Source organism: Eleutherodactylus coqui, chromosome 6 (genome assembly GCF_035609145.1).
Source record: "Eleutherodactylus coqui strain aEleCoq1 chromosome 6, aEleCoq1.hap1, whole genome shotgun sequence".
Lineage (NCBI taxonomy): Eukaryota > Metazoa > Chordata > Amphibia > Anura > Eleutherodactylidae > Eleutherodactylus > Eleutherodactylus coqui.
Genome location: NC_089842.1, coordinates 231,962,535 through 231,976,134, shown reverse-complemented (window position 1 = coordinate 231,976,134; position 13,600 = coordinate 231,962,535). Strand labels below are relative to the sequence as shown.

Below are 13,600 nucleotides of genomic sequence, written 5' to 3'. Positions count from 1 at the left end.
AAGTCCCACACGGACGCTGCCACCCTGCGCACCCTGCAACATCGGTTTAATCTGCCAGTGCACCGACTGCTGTGCGACGTGCCCACATGGTGGAACTCTACGCTCCACATGTTGGCCAGGCTCTATGAGCAGCATAGAGCTATAGTGGAATACCAACTCCAACATGGACGGCGCAGTGGGAGTCAGCCTCCTCAATTCTTTTCAGAAGAGTGGGCCTGGTTGGCAGACATCTGTCAGGTCCTTGGAAAGTTTGAGGAGTCTACCCAGGTGGTGAGCGGCGATGCTGCAATCATTAGCGTCACCATTCCTCTGCTATGCCTCTTGAGAAGTTCCCTGCAAAGCATAAAGGCAGACGTTTTGCGCTCGGAAACAGAGGCGGGGGAAGACACTATGTCGCTGGATAGTCAGAGCACCCTCCTGTCTATATCTCAGCGTGGTGAGGAGGAGGAGGAGGAGGAAGATGAGGAGGAGGGGGAAGAGACAGCTTGGCCCACTGCTGAGGGTACACATGCTGCTTGCCTGTCATCCTTTCAGCGTGCATGGCCTGAGGAGGAGGAGGAGGAGGAGCATCCTGAAAGTGATCTTCCTAGTGAGGACAGCCATGTGTTGCGTACAGGTACCCTGGCACACATGGCTGACTTCATGTTAGGATGCCTTTCTCGTGACCCTCGCGTTACACGCATTCTGGCCACTACGGATTACTGGGTGTACACACTGCTTGACCCATGGTATAAGGAGAACCTTTCCACTCTCATACCCAAAGAGGAAAGGGGTTCGAGAGTGATGCTATACCACAGGACCCTGGCGGACAAACTGATGGTAAAATTCCCATTCGACAGCGCTAGTGGCCGAAGGCGCAGTTACGAGGGCCAGGTAGCAGGGGAGGCGCGGAGATCAGGCAGCATGTACAAAACAAGCAGGGCAACACTCTCTAAGGGCCTTGACAGCTTTATGGCTCCCCAGCAAGACTGTGTCACCGCTCCCCAGTCAAGACTGAGTCGGCGGGAGCACTGTAAAAGGATGGTGAGGGACTACGTAGCCGATCGCACGACCGTCCTCCGTGACGCCTCTGCCCCCTACAACTACTGGGTGTCGAAGCTGGACACGTGGCCTGAACTCGCGCTGTATGCCCTGGAGGTGCTTGCTTGCCCTGCGGCTAGCGTCTTGTCAGAGAGGGTGTTTAGTGCGGCTGGGGGAATCATCACAGATAAGCGTACCCGCCTGTCAACCGACAGTGCCGACAGGCTAACACTCATCAAGATGAACAAAGCCTGGATTTCCCCAGACTTCTCTTCCCCACCAGCGGACAGCAGCGATACCTAAGCAATACGTAGGCTGCACCCGCGGATTGAAGCATCGTTCTCTATCCCCATCCAAAACGGGGACCTTTTTGCTTCATCAATCTGTGTATAATATTCCTCCTCCTGCTCCTCCTCCTGAAACCTCACATAATCACGCCGAACGGGCAATTTTTCTTAGGCTCACAAGGCTCAGTCATACAATTTTTCTAAACAATTTTTAGACGTTTCAATGCTCATTAAAGCGTTGAAACTTTCACCTGAACCAATTTTTATTTTAACTGGGCTGCCTCCTGGCCTAGTTGCCAATTAAGCCACATTAACCAAAGCCATTAATGGGTTTCACCTGCCCTCTTGGTTGGGCATGGGCAATTTTTCTCAGGTACATTAGTACTGTTGGTACACCAATTTTTGGGGGCCCTCGCCTACAGTGTAATCAAATTAATTTTTAGCCCACCTGCATTACAGCTGACGTTACATCAGCTGTGTTGGGCACTGCAATGGGATGTATTTATGTACCGCCGGTGGGTTCCAGGGAGCCACCCATGCTGTGGGTCCACAGGGAGTTGTAACTGCATGTGTCCACTTCTAAAGAACCCCAGTCTGACTGGGGCATGCAGTGTGGGCCGAAGCCCACCTGCATTAAACATGACATTACCTCAGCTGTGATGGGCAATGCAATGGAATATATTTATGTACCGCCGGTGGCTTCCTGACACCCACCCATGCTGTCGGTCCACAGGGTCTTCACAATAGGGAGTTGTACCTGCCTGTATCTATGAATTAAAAACCCCGGTCAGGTTGGGGCATGCAGTGTGGGCCGAAGCCCACCTGTATTTAATCTGACGTTAGCTCTGCTGTCCAGGGCACTGCAATGAGATACATTTATGTACAGCCGGTGGGTTCCAGGGAGCCACCCATGCTGTGGGTGCACACGGAATTCCCATTGCGGAGTTGTACCTGCCTGTGACTATTTATAAAAAAACGCCGTCTGACTGGGGCATGCAGACACCTTGACAGAATGAATAGTGTGTGGCACATAGGTTCCCCATTGTTATGCCCACGTGTGCAGCTCCAGATGGAGGTGGCACAGGATTGGATTTCTCATTGCTTCTGTACAGCATTGTGGACTATCGCCCCGCCCCTTTTAAAGAGGGTCGCTGCCTAGCCGTGCCAACCCTCTGCAGTTTGTGCCTGCGGCTCCTCTGGCAGACGCACTTATAAATAGACATGAGGGTGGCGGGGCATGAGGGCAGCTGAAGGCTGGGCTGGGACAGTTTGGTGTGCGCTGTGGACACTGGGTCGTGGGGGGGAGGGGTTGGGCAGCATGTTACCCAGGAGAAGTGGCAGCGGAGTGTCATGCAGGCAGTGATTGTGCTTTGTTGGAGGTAGTGTGGTGCTTAGCTAAGGTATGCATTGCTAATGAGGGCTTTTCAGAAGTAAAAGTTGTTGGGAGGGGGGGGCACTCTTGCCGCTATTGTGGCTTAATAGTGGGACCTGGGAACTTGAGATGCAGCCCAACATGTAGCCCCTCGCCTGCCCTATCTGTTGCTGTGTCGTTCCCATCACTTTCTTGAATTGCCCAGATTTACACAAACGAAAACCTTAGCGAGCATCGGCGATATACAAAAATGCTCGGGTCGCCCATTGACTTCAATGGGGTTCGTTATTCGAAACGAACCCTCGAGCATCGCGAAAAGTTTGTCTCGAGTAACGAGCACCCGAGCATTTTGGTGCTCGCTCATCTCTAGTTAGGACCCATTAGCTTTTCCTATTTATGACATAATCAATGCTCGTGCCAAATTTCAAGTTTCTATGTCATTGGTAAGTGAGAGAAATAGGTTCTGTACATAAAATTTGGATGCTAATTCTTTTGTGCTTATAATTGAATAATCGAGTTGGAACCCATTAAATTTTCTTATTTATGACATAATCAATGCTTGTGCCAAATTTTAAGTGAGAGAATCATATTATGTACCTAAAATTTGGATGCTAATTCTTTTGCGCTTAGAATTGAATAATTGAGTTGGGACTAGAGATGAGCGAGCACCAAAATGCACGGGTGCTTGTTTTTCGAGTCGAACTTTTCGCGATACTCGAGAGCTCGTTTCGAGTAACGAACCTCTTTGAAGTCAATGGGCGACTCGAGCATTTTTGTATATGACAGAAGCTCTGATAGGTCTTCACTTGGGAAAAAACAGAAAACATCCGAAATCCATGGAAACACCACAGAAACGGATAGGGCAGGGGCAGCATGCAGGGCTGCATCTCAGACTCCCAGGTCCCACTATTAAGCCACAATAGGGGCAAGAGTCTGCCCCCCTCCCCCCCTAACAATTTTTACTTTCGACAAACCCTCATTAACAAGGCACACCTTAGCAAAGCAGCACACTACCTGCAACCAAGCACAACCACTGCCTGCGGGTCACACCGCTGCCTCTTCTCCTGGGTTACATGCTGTTCAACCCCTCGCACGACCCTGCATCCACAGCGCACACAAAAGTGTCCCTCCGCAGCCTTCAGCTGCCCTCATGCCACACGCTCGCTTCATAGCTACACCACCCTCATGTCTATTTCCAAGTGTGTCTGCGATGAGGAGGAACCGGAGGCACACACTGCAGAGGCTTGGCAGGGCCAGGCAGCAACCCTCTTCGAAAGGGGGTGCGATAGCCCACAATGCTATTGAGAATTGATGAGAAATTGACGCTCGTTCTTAACGGAAGCAGGCCCAGGGTCAAGCACGTTCCCAGCCTCCGTCTTGTGTGACCCAAGGTGCCGCGAGTTACATAGCAATGGGGAATCTATGTGCCTACACACGATTCATTCTGTGTTGGTGTTGGATAGGTTAATTGACACCGCAAGGGGAAAGCCATCTGCACTTTGCCCCCTACCCAAGTCAGTCAGTGTCTTTGTGCCAGACAGGTAAATCACAAAGTCTGTGTGCACCCACAGCATAGTTGGGTCCCAGGCGACCCAAGACATGAACTATGAAAAAATCAGAGTGCTCAAACATGGCAGACTTTCACTGCGCCGAGGACATAAGCCTCTACACAAATCCTCAGCAATCGCAGGTATGAAGCGGACTTCGATGCTAGTTCAGCTGCGAAGGTCACAGTAAATCACTTATGTTTTCTTTCACGGCTCCAATGACTGGATTAGCCAGGAAAAAGTTCCACAGGCCCAACCTGGAGCAGTTGCAGTTCCCCTGGGACATAGGCCTCAGCCCACACCCTCAGCAAATGCGGGCATGAAGCGGACTTCGATGCCAGCATAGCATTGAACGTCTCATTAATGCAGTAACGCTCCTCTTCTTTGGCCTAAACCAGTGTATCAGATAACTGTGGTAACATGAGAGCAAATACATGATGCCCAGTGCTGATCCCCTGAGCCCAAGCAGGAGGAGGGTGTGGCCTTACAAGGCCAAGAAACCATGACCAGGACCTACTGTAGCCTGTGTGGGAAGTATGTGAGCAAGCCCTTGGTCCGGCTCGGTCCCAGCAAACACACTGTGATACCCAAGGTGCCGCGAGTTACATAGCAATGGGCAATCCGGGTCCCCTCACACTATTCATTCTGTGTTGGTGTCGGATAGCTCAATCGACACCGCAAGGGGAAAGCCATCTGCACTCTGCACCCTACCCAAGTCAGTCAGTGACTTTGTGCCAGACAGGTAAAATACCGCAATAGGAAGTCTTTGTGCACCCACAACATAGGTGGGTCCTCGGCGACCCAAGCAATGAACCATGAAGAAATCAGGGTGCCCAAACATGGCAGACTTTCACTGCGCCGAGGACATAGGCCTCTACACAAATCCTCAGCAATCGCGGGCATAGAGCGGACACCGATGCTAGTGCAGCTGTGAACGTCTCATAAGTGCAGTATCGCTCCTCTTGTTTTGGCCAAAGCAATGCCCCAGATAACTGGAGTAACTGTGGCTTTGGCCCACAATTCATGCCCTAGTCAGTGAGTGTTTTTGGGCCAGATAGGTAAAACACCGCGATGGGAAGTCTGTGTGCACCTATAGTATAAACAGACCCCTGTAACATTCCAGTAGAAAAGGTATAAGCAAACCCCAGTAACATTTCGGTTGCAGTAGTATAGGCAGACCCCAGTACCATTTCTTTAGTAGAAGTATAGGCAGACCCCTGTAACATTTCGGTAGCAGGAGTATAGGCAGACCCCTGTAACATTTCGATAGCAGGAGTAAAGGCAGACCCCAGTAGTATCATTTCTGCAGAAGTATAGGCAGACCCCAGTAGTATCATTTCTGTAGAAGTATAGGCAGACCCCTGTAACATTTATGGAGCAGCAGTATAGGCAGACCCCTGTAACATTTACATGGCAGAAGTATAGGCAAACCCCAGTAGCAATCTTGTAGCAGAAGTATAGGCAGACCCCTGTAACATTTAAGTGGCAGCAGTATAGGCAGACCCCTGTAACATTTCTGTAGCAGCAGTATAGGCAGACCCCTGTAACATTTACGTGGCAGAAGTATTGGCAGACCCCTGTAACATTTATGGAGCAGCAGTATAGACAGACCCCTGTAACATTTACGTGGCAAAAGTATAGGCAGACCCCAGTAACAATCTTGTACCAGAAGTATAGGCAGGCAGACCCTAGTAAAATTTCTGTAGTAATAGTATAGGCCAACCTCTGAAACATTGGGGTACCATGAGTGTAGGCGAAGGCCGGAAAAATTAGTTGGATAAGAGTGTAGGCGTGGGCCCGAAAAATTAGTGTACCAAGAGTACAAGTGTACATCTGAAAAATTTATCAACCGAGAGGGCAGGTGAAACCCATAAATATTTTTTGAAAGATACAGCTCGCTGTTGCTTTATTTGTAACAGAGCCTGGAGGCAGCCCTGTTAAAAAGAAATTGGTTCATGTTAAAGTATCAATACTTTTGAAACTTTGAAAAATTGTAAAAAAAATTGTTAGATGAGCCTTTTGGGCCGCAGAAAAATTGGCCGTTCAGCGTGATGACATGTTGTTTCTGGAGGAGGAGTAGCAGGAGGAGGACTAATATCAGAGATAGATTGACAAAGGTAAATGCCCCGTTTTTCTGGTGATTGAGAAGAGTGCTTTTTTCTGCGGTTGCAGCAAAAAGAATCTTTTAGGTTCTGCTGCTCTCCGCCGGTGGAGAAGAGAAGTCTGGGGAAATCCAGGGTTTGTTCCTCTTTATGAGTGTAAGCATGTCAGCACTGGCAGTTGACAGGCAGGTACTCTTGTCCGTGTTGATTCACCCAGCTGCACTAAACACCCTCTCTGACAAGACGCTAGCGGCAGGGCAAGCCAGCACCTCCAGGGCATACAGCGCAAGTTTGTGCCACGTGTCCAGCTTTGACACCTAATAGTTGTATAAAGCAGAGACATCACGGTGGATGGTGGTACTATCGGCTACATACTCCCTCACCATTTTTTTTCAGTGCTCCCTTCAACTCAGCCTTGACTGGGGAGTGGTGACGCAGTCTTGCTGGGGAGCCATAAAGCCGGCAATGGCTTTGGAGAGTGTTCCCCTGCCTGCGCTGAACATGATGCCTGATCTCCGCGCCTGCCCTGCTACTTGGACCTCAGAACTGCGCCTTCTGCCGCTAGTGCTGTCAGATGGGAAGAGCATCACTTTGTCCGCCAGGGCCCTGTGGTATTGTATCACTCTCATACCCCTTTCCTCTTCGGGAATGAGAGTTGAAAGGTTCTCCATGTAACGTGGGTCGAGAAAGGTGTACACCCAGTAATCCATAGTGGCCAGAATGCGTCTAACGCGAGGGTCACGAGAAAGGCAGCCTAACATGAAGTCAGCCATGTGTGCCAGGGTGCCAGTACGCAAGACATGGCTGTCCACGCTAGGAAGATGACTTTCAGGATCCTTCTCCTGCTCCTCCTCCTCCTCCACAGCCCATACGCGCTGAACAGATGAGAAGCAAGCAGCATGGGTACCTTCTGCAGTGTGCCAGGCTGTCTCTTCCCCCTCCTCCTGCTCCTCCTACTCTTCCAAAACACGCTGAGATATAGACATGAGGGTAGTCTGGCTATCAAGCGACATACTGTCATCCCCCGTCTCCTGTTCCAACCGCAAAGCGTCGGCCTTTATCCCTTGCAGCGAACTTCTCAGCAGGCATAGCAGCGGGATGGTAACGCTAATGATTGCAGCGTCGCCGCTCACCATCTGGGTAGACTCCTCAAAGTTTCCGAGGACCTGGCCAACATGTGCAGCGTAGAATTCCACCGTGTGGGCACGTCGCACAGCAGTCGGTGCTCTGGCAGATTAAACCAATGTTGCAGGGTCCTCAGGGTGGCAGCGTCCGTGGTGGACTTGTGGAAATGTGTGCAGACGCGGCGCACCTTGCCAAGCAGGTCAGATAAGTGCGGGTAGTTTTTCAGAAACCGCTGAACCACCAGATTGAAGACGTGGGCCAAGCATGGCACATGTGTGAGGCTGCCGAGCTACAGAGCCACTACCAGGTTACGTCCGTTGCCACACACAACCATGCCCGGTTGGAGGCTCAGCGGCGAAAGCCAGAGGTCGTTCTCCTCTGTCAGACCCTGCAAGAGCTTGGGGGCTGTGTGCCTCTTGTCACCTAGGCTGAGTAGTTTCAGCACGGCCTGCTGACGATTGCCCACCGCTTTGCTGCCGTGGCGCACCACACCGACTGCTGGCGACGTCCTGCTCACATTTCTTAATTGAGAGGTAGAGGTTGCGTAGGAGGAGGAGGAATGGGAGGGTTTAGAGGAGATGGCATAGACCGCCGCAGATACCTGAACCGAAGAAGGACACGCAATTCTGAGTTTGGGTAGGATGGGTGCAGTCCCAGGCTTAGCCTCGGTCCAAGCCTCCTACAAATGCACCCAATGTGCCGTCAGGGAGATATAGTGGCCCTGACGGACAGTACTTGTTCACGTGTCTGTAGTTAAGTGGACCTTCCCAGTAACCGCGTTGGTGAGGGCACGATTGATGTTGTGGGAGACATGCTGGTGTAGGGTTGGAACGGCACACCGGGAAAAATAGTGGCGACTGGGGATCGAGTAGCGTGGGACCGCCGCCGCCATCACGAGTTTAAAAGCCTCCTTTTCCACAAGCCTGTATGGCAGCATCTCCAGGCTGATTAATTTGGCAATGTGCACGTTTAAAGCTTGAGCATGCGGATGCGTGGCGGCGTATTTGCGCTTTCGCTCCCACGGTTTCATTAGCGACGGCTGGACGCTGCGCTGAAAGACATTGCTGGATGGGGTCGAGGACAGCGGAGGTGTGGGTGTGGGTGCAGGCCGGGAGGAGCTCGTGCCTGTGTCCTGAGAAGGGGTTGGATCTGAGTGGCAGGTTGGGGCACAAGGGGAGAGGCAGTAATGTGACCCAGAGGCGGTTACCGGCTTTCGTCCCACCTTGTGGGGTGCTTGGCCACCTTATGCCTGCGCATGCTGGTGATGGTGAGGCTGGTAGTGGTGGCTCCCGGGCTGATCTTAGTGCGACACAGGTTGCACACCACTGTTCGTCGGTCGCCCACGCTCTCACTGAAAAACATCCACACCTTTGAACACCTAGACCTCTGCACTGTGACTTGGCGCGAGGGGGTGCTTTGGGAAACAGTTGGGGGATTCTTCGCTCTTTTCCTGCCTCTACCCCTGGCCACCCCACTGCCTCTTCCAACCTGTCCTGCTGCTGCACTTACCTCCCCCTCTAAAGACCTGTCGTTAGTAGGCTTAGCAAACCAGATGGGGTCAGTCACCTCATCGTCCACCGGCTCTTCCTCTAAATCCTCTGTGCGCTCCTCCCTTGGACTTACTGCCCTTACTACTACCTCACTGATAGACAACCGTGTCTCATCATCATCGTCCTCCTCACCCACTGAAAGCTCTTGAGACAGTTGCCATAAGTCTTCAGCCTCATCACCCGGACCCTGCGAACTTTCCAAAGGTTGGGCATCGGTCACGACAAACTCCTCAGGTGAGAGAGGAACCATTTTTTCCCAATCAAGGCAGGGACCTGAGAACAGTTCCTGGGAGTCAGAATGTGTCATTTTCATGGAGTGAGGAGGCTGAGAGGAAGGAGGAGCAGCAGCGAGAGGATTCAGAGTTGCAGCAGTGGACGGCGTAGAAGACTGGGTGGTCGATACATTGCTGGATGCATTTTCTGCCATCCACGACACGACCTGCTCACACTGCTCTGTTTGTAATAAAGGTCTACCACGCAGACCCATAAATTGTGACACGAAGCTGGGGACCCCAGAAACTTGCCTCTCTCCTAATCCCGCAGCAGCCGGCTGTGATTCACCTGGACCAGAAACTCGGCCTGTGCCCACACCCTCACTTGGACCACCGCGTCCTCGTCCACGTTCCACGTCCTCGAGCCCTACCACTACCCCTCACAATGGTGGATTACGAATAGAGCAGACACAGAGTGGTGTAAATAATTATGGAATTATTGGTGTACAGTTGGAGGCTGACAGCGGTATTGTAACGCTAACTCCAGGCAGAAACAAAGAATACGGAAGGCGTCAAACAGGCCTAGCTGTGCAATAGTGATGTACTGCAACTCCGCCCAGACACCCAGTAAATTTCAGATGGTCAGGGGTAGCCCAACAAAGGAGCTTTTTTTTTTATTCGAGCATCTCGAACACCCTAATGCTCGAATGATCATCAAGCTCGGACGAGTGTGCTCACTCATCTCTAGTTGGAACCCATTAACTTTTCCTATTTATGACATAATCAATGCTCGTGCCAAATTTCAAGCTTCTATGACATGGGGAAGTGAGCGAATTAGATTACTACGTAAAGTTTGGATGCTAATTCTTTTGTGCTATAATTGAATAATCGAGTTGAGACCTATTAACTTTTTCTATTTATGACATAATCAATGCTCGTGTCAAATTCCATGTTTCTACGACATCAGGAAGTTGAAGAATTAGATTCTGCACGTAAAATTTGGATGCTAATTCTTTTGTGCTTAGAATTGAATAATCGAGTTGGGACTCATTAACTTTTCCTATTTTGGACACAATCTAGGCTCGTGCCAAATTTCATTTTTCTATGACATCGGGAAGTTGGAGAATTAGTTGTGAGTCAGTGAGTCAGTGAGGGCTTTCGTCTTTATATATATATATATATATATATATATATATATATATATATATATATATATATATATATATATATAGATAACTGTTGTACTCATGGTCTAAAAAGTTTGCACAACAGTATTTCATCCAGCCCCTGCCATGCGCATTTTCCCCTCTATGATTGTCAGTCATAACTAGTGACTCATTTCTCCTGTTTATATATCACTAATGTTTCTATTATTGAATATTATTTCATTTATTTTCGGCTATATGACCATTGAACTTTTCTGAGCGTACTAGTTATTCGGCGACCCAGGCGCTGCATTCCCATAGGGACTATTTATTATTTAGGACCTTGTAAGCCACTATCCAACACACATCTTGATGTATAGACAACTTGGATGTGTTTTTCCTATCATGCGATCTACATAAATAGCTTTTTGTAATTCCTATCCTATGCAGTATCCCTTTATACTTTTTGAGCTTTATGGGCTTTTATACTCTGGTCAGGAGACTGGCTGCTTATTAACCAGAAAACTAGCCACTGCAATCCAACATGTCTCTACTTTTGATGTTGCAAAACTATATGAGTACGGCCATTGTACCTACTGATTGCTTATCAACCAAGATGATTCTTCTTAACAACACACTACAGCCACAGAATAAATGGAATATGATTCACTACCAACTCCGATGTAGCTCTTAAAAGGGTTATCCAGTTGTAAACCATTAATGGCATATTTGAAGGATAGGTCATCAGTAGTAGATCAGCTGGTCTACTGCCTGGGACCCCCACCAATCAACTGTTCGCCAAGCCAGTGCTGATTTCTGCAGGAAGCAGTCAGCTCTGTTCTCACTTCAGTGGCGATATTTGGTGTTACAGACAAAGTTCCAATTGAAGTGAATGGGAACTTTGCCAGTTATACCAAACCTGGCCACTGTAGTGAGATTGGAGCTGTCTGCTTCCTGCAGAAATTAGCTCAGTGTATAAGAGATGTGGAATCCAACTGCTCTAAATCCAGTTATCACTAGAAAATCTGACAGACTCTAGAAAAACTATGCAACACTTCAGCTCCTGTTGGCATTACTCAGCTTTTTTTGCAGGCTGCCTTTTTATAGTCAATGGCTGACCATGCAGAGCCGCCATTTTTTAAAGTGTTTTTCTCTTATGTTTTTTATACGTATATTGTCCATTTATAATTTTTGTTTTGTTTTGTTTTTTTTTTGTTTTTCATTTCAGGTGGCCACTGCTGAGGCATTTTGGGTGAAGCACATCTAACAAGCCCCCCCCCCCCCCATATCATTTGTACATGTATCTGTGGTGTTCAAGCAAGTATAGCCCAATATTTTCTAAAACCGCAAGCAGTCCATTTAAGGAGCTTCTACAACCAATCACAGAGCTCAGGGGGTCTACACATTTGTGGTAACATATTCCATGGATACATCTTGGATTTTTTTTTTCTTTTTAATGAATAAAATCTTTTAAAACAAGTTTTTTAAAATTTATTAGCGTTTTGTACAAAATCATATTTTGTATTTTTATTACACTGTTTGTTGTCCATTACAGGTTCTCTGTAATGCAGAACAGAACCATTGTGAATGAGTTTTTTCTTTTGGGCTTTTCCCGCTTCCACTTGTTTCAGCATTTACTCTTTTGTCCTGTTCTTCTGGCCTATATTATTTGTGTTTTTGGAAACTTTACTATTATTCTTTTAGTTAGAACTGAGCCATCTCTTCATTCCCCAATGTACTTCTTCATCAGTATATTTACTGTTTTAGAAATAATGTTTGCCTCAGTAACCATTCCAAAACTCTTGGCTATTCTCATTCAAACTAAGAAAAGCATCTCGTTTTTTGGTTGCTTTCTTCAGATGTATGTCTTTAATGCCCTGGGAGAGACAGAGTGCTATCTTTTAGCTTTAATGGTCTTCGACCGACATCTAGCCATTAATAATCCATTACGGTACTCAGCCATAATAAATAGTCAATTCTGTCGTCGACTGGCTATTCTGCCATGGCTTCTTGGTTTTACTACCTCTTTTATACCTAGCATTTTTACTTTTCTATTGGACTTCTGTGGACCAAATGTGGTTGACCATTTCTTTTGCGACCTGGCACCAGTGCAAAATTTAGCTTGTTCCGACCCATTTATTAGTAATATAACAACCAGTATGGCAGCTGTTCTGGCAACTGTTTTGCCCTTTTTTACTATAATAGGTTTCTACATTCACATTATATATACTATATTAAAGATTGAAAGCTCTGAAGGTAAATCGAAAGCCTTTTCAACTTGTTCTTCCCACCTTATTGTAGCATCTCTGTTTTATGGTTCAGCTATTATTGTCTACGTCAGGCCTAAAGGCAGTCACTACGACAAGTTTCTTGCTCTTATGTATACTGTTATAATACCAGTTCTGAACCCATTTATTTATACATTTAGAAATAGAGAAGTAAAGATTGCTTTAAGAAAAAGTATTACACAGTTTATGAAGTTTCCGAGTTGACACAGCATGTCATGACGTCCAGCTCACTTGCAAAATGGATGGATTTAACTGATGTTCCACTTTGAAAGCCCTAAAGTGGTCTACTATGGCATATCAACATCTAACTCTGGGACACCTATCTTGTGTTGTAGCCACCACTGTCCCTACCTATCTGTATATGGTGGGCAGGTATGGTTGGAAAATACAGAAATAGCTGAGCATTTTCCAATACACTGTTATGTAACTCCCAGAGAAGTGAATGTTAGCTACGAAATAGTGTGGCACAGTGGGCAGAAACTGGGTAACTTTCTGTGCTATGCTGTTTCCTTGAAGTGGTTGTCTGAGAAAAAAGATGTTTTTCCAAAGGGGTCTTCTAGTGTATAAACATAGTAAAGAGCTCATAGAAGTCATACTCGCTGCCCCCGCTTGTCTTGTGCCAGTGGCTCCGGGCCTCCTTGCTGACATCATCTTTGCAGGCGGCACTCAGCTTGAGCCGTCTCCAAACTTGCCGCTGCAGCTAATGACAGAGCTCTGTCATTAGTTGCAGTAACAGATTTATGGAACATCACAGTCGGAGTCCAGGAGCAATGGCTAGGAACTTGTGGGGAGTGGTGAGCATGATATCAATTAGCTATTTATTGTATTTACACACTGGGGAACACCTTTGGAAAAAAACTTTTATCTTGAAAACTCCATTAACTCTCATTCACATTTATGGAAGTTATAGAAACAGAGTTGCCTTGCCCTGCTCAGTTGTTTCCATACTCCT

The 13,600-nt window shown here is 47.8% G+C and overlaps 1 protein-coding gene across 1 annotated transcript; it reads left to right on the top strand.

Annotated features, from left to right (window-relative positions):
* The first annotated feature begins 6,793 nt into the window (after positions 1–6,793).
* LOC136571875 (olfactory receptor 6E1-like) lies at positions 6,794–12,852 on the top strand. The gene is made up of 2 exons (XM_066572491.1): positions 6,794–6,939; positions 11,916–12,852. The coding sequence occupies exons 1-2, from the start codon at positions 6,794–6,796 to the stop codon at positions 12,850–12,852; spliced, it is 1,083 nt and encodes a 360-aa protein (XP_066428588.1).
* Positions 12,853–13,600: the final 748 nt, after the last annotated feature.